Genomic DNA, 5,624 nt, shown 5'->3' with positions numbered 1-5,624 from the left:
TATATATATATATATATATATATATATATATAAATGGATAATGAAATAAGTAAATACAATAAAATAACATTTCAATAACATTTTATTTTATTTACCTATTTCATTATCTATTTAAATTAAAGTTTTGAATTTAACAATAAAAAACTTACAGAAAAGTGAATGTAAAGATGAAGATGTACCAGTGTGACAAAAATAAAAAATCTGAAATGTGAAAATAAAGACATAAATCCCATAACCCTGCTGGGACAAGTCCAGCCAGACCTACCTATCGTTTCTTACCTCCTACTGTTCTCAGCCAATTAAACCGGAGCGTACTTAATGGGGTGGGACACTAACTTTCCCTCACAAGCAAAATGTTGCTCTTGGTGGCAGTTGGTCGGTTTCCTCAGCCAGTCAAGGTTAATTACCTTCTGGGAACAAGAGCCAGATTTTTAAATATTCAGCACAGAGGAGGATGAACTTTCTGTCCAGGTGGTCTTTGGACCCTCTTGGACTATCTCTATATCACATAAAGTAAACAAGAGAAAGTACAAACTGTGCCAAAATGACTTCAATAAAAAGCTGTTATGTCCTTTCTATGGTCTAAATATTTCCACAGTATAAAACAATGGGGAAATGCCATTGCCTGATGTGACACTTGATTGGATACAGAGGTGTTTGGCTTTGGTAAGGTTTCTGTATATGCACTGTAGCTGCTATATTAAGGGCTATGTAAAGTCCTTGAATCTGTACAGCTGGGATCAGCAGCTTATTGGCTTTTGTCTGAAATAGCTGCTAAGTTATATATGCGTTAGAGAGAGACCTTTATCTGTGAGCAGGGATGGCCAAGGTAATCGGTGAGATCTATATAATGAGTCTACAAATAGAAAAGAACAAAAGAATTGACCTAATTAATGCTTCACCCTACCTTCCTCCACACAGCCTTTCAGGATGGGAGAATAATGTGCTCTGGTTTATTGGCATTCATTTAAACCAATCACAATCGTCTTGGGCAGTGCTAAGCGCCGGACGGAGCCACGGTGCTGCTGCAAAATAGCCTCAGGAAGGAACTTGTTTTGTTGGAATGTGTACCAAACAACTCAGATTGGACAGATAGTCTAGCTAGCTGTCTGGATTTGCCCTGCAGAGATCTGAGGAACAGTCCTCATACATCAACCAGAGTTTAAAATAACGGTACAAAGAAAGTGGAAGGTAAAGGACATGCGGACGAAAAAAATGGGATCCGAGAAGTATGTAAAGCTCACTTTGAAGTCACCCCTAGATAGCCCAAACCTCCTGACATGGAGATAATAGGAATATTATAGGAATGCATAAATTAGTTTTAATGTTTCAGTACTTGTTGATAATGTTTTCGTTGTTCTTGCTGAATAATAAAACCTCCTGCTGCCTTCATGAAATACAGTAAATTTAGTATAATCAGTGAAATGTTTCGCTTTAAAGTGCTTCTATTATGCTTTATGGCATTTTCCCTTTCCTTCATTGTGTTCTATATATTTTTTGTGCATGTTATAGGTTTACAAAGTGAAAAAGCCCAAAGTCCACCCCAAAGAGACTTACCATCTCCAACAGAAAACACTGTTTACCAACTGCTCCAAACAGCTCTATTATAGTCCAGGCTTTACTTCCATGACAAACATGTGTCACTTTGTAACATGTTATAATACCTGCCTAGTTGCTAGCGTGGTACTCTGCTTCTGACTGGCTAGTAGTCCTTACCTAGCTACTGTGCATATGCAACTCCCAACAAAGATGGAAGGAAAGTTAATTGCCTCACTCGGTAGCTTAAACAGAGAGCTCAACACACAGGGTGAAAAGAGGAGCTGCAGCAATGTGCCAGACACCAAAACTGTGTTTAAAAAAAAAAAAATGAAACCATGTAAACCTATTCTAGGACAACTGCTAAATACAATTATGAACCTGAAAATGAGCATATTTTGAGCACTTTAAGGCTTTTTTATGCACACAGAATTGGACTAGGCAAGGAAAGGAAAAACTTCCTTTTAAGAGGCAGAAACCTTGAGCAGAACCATGGCTCAGGGTGAGAGGTCATCTGCCTCGATCGGTTGAGAGCTGAGACAGACAACGAGAGAGAGTTAGAGAGAAAGACACACAGAGACAGAGAAGAGACAGACAGAGAAGAGACAGACAGAGAGAGAGACAGACATGGTGGATTGTGGTAGAGGGTGTCAAGCAGGGACATGGTGGCAGCAGATGACGCCGACTACAGATCCAGACTCCACAGCTCCAGAGCCAGAAACACCTGCCGGAAGTGGTAGGAGGAGAGAGAAGATGGGCAAGAGAGCACAAGACTCCCTGGAAAGGGAAGAAGTCGAGTTAGTAACACGCATTAATGGGATGAGGTTGCATGCAGATGGAGAGGAGGAGGAGGAGAGCGGTGCTCAGTGCATCATGGGAAGTTCCCCAGAAGTCTAGGCCCATAACAGCATAACTAAGGGATGGTTCAGGACTCTCCTGAGCCAGCCCTAACTGTAAGCTTTAGCAAAGAGGAAAGTCTTAAGCCTACTCTTAAATGTGGAGACGGTGTCTGGATCCTGAACCCATACTGGAGCCTGGTTCCACAGGAGAGGAGCTTGATAGCTGAACTGGTGGTGTTGTAAGGTACTATGAGCTCTTTAAGATAAGATGGTGCCTGACTATGAAGAGCTTTGTAGGTGAGAAGAAGGATTTTAAATGATATTCTGGATTTTACAGGAAGCCAATGAAGAGACGCTAAAACAGGAGAGGTGTGATCTCTTTTCCTGGTTCCTGTCAGAACACGTGCCTCAGCATTCTGGATCAGCTGAAGAGTCTTTATGGACTTTTTCAAGCAGCCTGATAATAAAGAATTTCAGTAATCCAGCCTAGAAGTAACAAATGCATGGACTAATTTTTCTGCATAATTTTTAGACGGGATATTCCTGATTTCTGCAATATTATGTAGGTGAAAAAAGGCGGTCCTTGAAATGAGCTTAATGTGAAAATTTAACATGTCCTGATCAAAAATAACTCCAAGATTCCTCACAGTGGTGCTGGAGGCCAGGGTGATACCATCCAGAGAATCACACTTGTTTTCTCTTATAAATCAGAGTTGACACAACTACATTTCTAAACTGAGCAGTGTTGTAAATAAAGCAGCTCTTCTTCTTGTTAAATTGAAAACAGTCTGGTCTAAGCACAGCGTAAACCCAAACATTATCCAACATCAACACCTGCAATAACAGACGCCTGACTTTATCTGCAGATGGTGTTTACGCCAAATCAGCTGGAAACTCACTCAACTCTGATCCACATCGAGAGCACTCATTTACAAAGGTTATTTTTTTAAGGGTGCCTGTGGTGTAAAATGATTTATAGTTTTTGGAGGCTTAGAAATGTACAAAAAAATCTGACTTGAAGTTGCTAAATTGCTTTTTATCTATGGATTTAAGCTTTATTATAAGTATTTCAGTTTGATTGACCACAATGATGTTACAGGAGCTTTGCTTCTTTTTCGGGCTGATTTTACTGAAGTTTGGATTCAAGACCTAAACATAACCGCTCAGGGCGCTGGTTCAGCTGGCAGCCCACTCACTCTGACATCTCTCCATTAGTGCATGTATAGATCCTGACACCTGTGTGTGTGTGTAGTTCAGGACTGTGTGTGATTACTAACAAAGTGTGGACCCAGAGTGTAAATTGTAATTTCCCCATTGGGGATCAATAAACAGATTAAAAATAACAGGAATACCAGAAGGAAAAGTTCTCCATTTACCAATTATGAACCCTGCAAGACTAGAATTAAAGGTTTTGGATTAGTGTCTGATGAGCCTAAAGGTAAAAAATGATCAGTTTTAGCAGGAATAAATTGCTTATGCAACGACTATTTATTCACCACCATAAATACTGTATATTAAGAATATTTTCAATGAAGATGTTATCTTACAACATCATTGTGTGTATAGATCACTTAAGATACATACTCTAGTTAAAGATCTAAAACAATGTGCACTCACCAAGCAAATGCACACATAGAAAAAAAGTGTGGTATACTTTTTTTCTTTTCTTTACATAAACTTGCAACACGTCTATAGATAACAAACCGACTGTGAGACACAAGAGTACACCATGTTGCACTGAGTGAGTTGACCTCAGCATCAAAGCAATGAAAAGACATGATCAAAGAGAGAATTAGGATTTCTTTTATTGAGAGACTTAATCTTTTTCAGAACATCATCAAAAGAGTATCAACAGATTTTGACATGTTACAATCCTTAATCTTGCAATTGTGGTTAGAGGACGTTGTTGGTGCCAGAACAAAAACTAAAGGAGTTGGGTTCAGGACCAAAACAAGGTTAATGGGAGAGTGAACATTATAATGCAAATTTCTTCTTTTGGTTTGGAAAAGCATCTGGCTCCGGTAGTCTTAACGTCGCTTCTCAAAAACTTTAATTACTGACCAAGTACAAGAAGAATCCAATGACCCTTAGACAAATGGGCTCTGTGATCTCACTGTTGATTGATGACAGGGCTTGTAGCCGCTTCTTGTGTTCAATACTAATTTAATCTCAACAGCACGTGCTAAAAACTATAGTGCAAAGTATGTTTAGTTAACAGTAACAACTGGCTTTTGTGTCACGTCAGAAAGCCCTGCACAAGTACTGACCACAGAGCTGAAACTACTAGTGAGCCTCTTGTAAGATAATGGTGGGTTTATCAAGGAGTCTGCCAAAATGGTAGTGTTTTAGGTTTAATTTTTATTTAATACATATTGTATACATACTTATGTTGTTTATATCTATACTTATATTGTTCAATATTCCATGTAGAGAATGAGTGACGTGCACCAACAACACAATACAAATTCCTTGTATGTGTTAAAAAAAACAAGAACAAAAAAAACTAAACACACACACTTGGCAATATAACCCTTTCTGATTCTGAGGGAGATTTTATAAAATTAAAAATCCTTTGGCAAAAAGTTATCTGTGTGAACATCAGACATCAAATTTTCAGACTAATGCAATGTCCAATTATGAGAGTGATCATCCATAACTTCAATGTCAGAAATCTCAGCGGCACCAAACACCATCCCACAAGCTCTTTTTGACTTATCCCCAGAGGAATCGATTACATTTCCTCTCAAATGAAGTGCCTTTTCTACCAATTTCAAAACGGTCTGCCAACCTCAGCACTTCTTCTTCTTGCAGTACGTATCCACCACCTCTGGCAAGACGCTTTCGTCCTCCTCCACGTCCTCCGTCACAGTCTTACCGACCAGCTGGAAGATGTCCTCGGCCGGGACCCCCATGGGCTCGGCCACCTTCACGGTCAACATGTCCTGAGTCAGGACGGTCCCTTTGGGGATCTTCACTTTGGCCACCAAGGACTTACCCAGCTAAAATAAAAGAAAGAAAAGGAGTGATGAAAAGTAATAGCTCTAATGTTTTCCACAACGTTCCACTTCCTTGATTGTAGGGCTGTAAAATTAATCACAATTTTATCGAAATATGGACTAGTGCAATATCCAAATCGCGGAGGGGCGCAATATTTGTTAAAAGGCAATTTATGTGTCAAACCAGGGTCTTGCAATGTGAGACTTTGGTTTCAGTGAAAATGCCACTTTACTACATTATTTAAAAAAAAAA

At 39.3% G+C, this 5,624-nt stretch overlaps 1 protein-coding gene across 1 annotated transcript in view; it reads right to left on the bottom strand.

Moving 5' to 3' along the window:
• Positions 1 to 4,157: 4,157 nt before the first annotated feature.
• nansa (N-acetylneuraminic acid synthase a) overlaps positions 4,158 to 5,624 on the bottom strand; it is a 5,000-nt gene continuing 3,533 nt past the window's right edge. The window contains exon 6 of the mRNA XM_032530338.1: positions 4,158 to 5,374. Within this exon, the coding sequence (XP_032386229.1) occupies positions 5,165 to 5,374 (210 nt within the window). The 3' untranslated portion in view covers positions 4,158 to 5,164. The remainder of the gene's footprint in view (positions 5,375 to 5,624) is intronic.

The sequence above is a fragment of the Etheostoma spectabile genome, chromosome 2 (genome assembly GCF_008692095.1).
Source record: "Etheostoma spectabile isolate EspeVRDwgs_2016 chromosome 2, UIUC_Espe_1.0, whole genome shotgun sequence".
Classification (NCBI taxonomy): domain Eukaryota; kingdom Metazoa; phylum Chordata; class Actinopteri; order Perciformes; family Percidae; genus Etheostoma; species Etheostoma spectabile.
The sequence above is the reverse complement of the archived record's forward strand: the minus strand, read 5'-3'. Positions and strand labels throughout refer to the sequence as shown.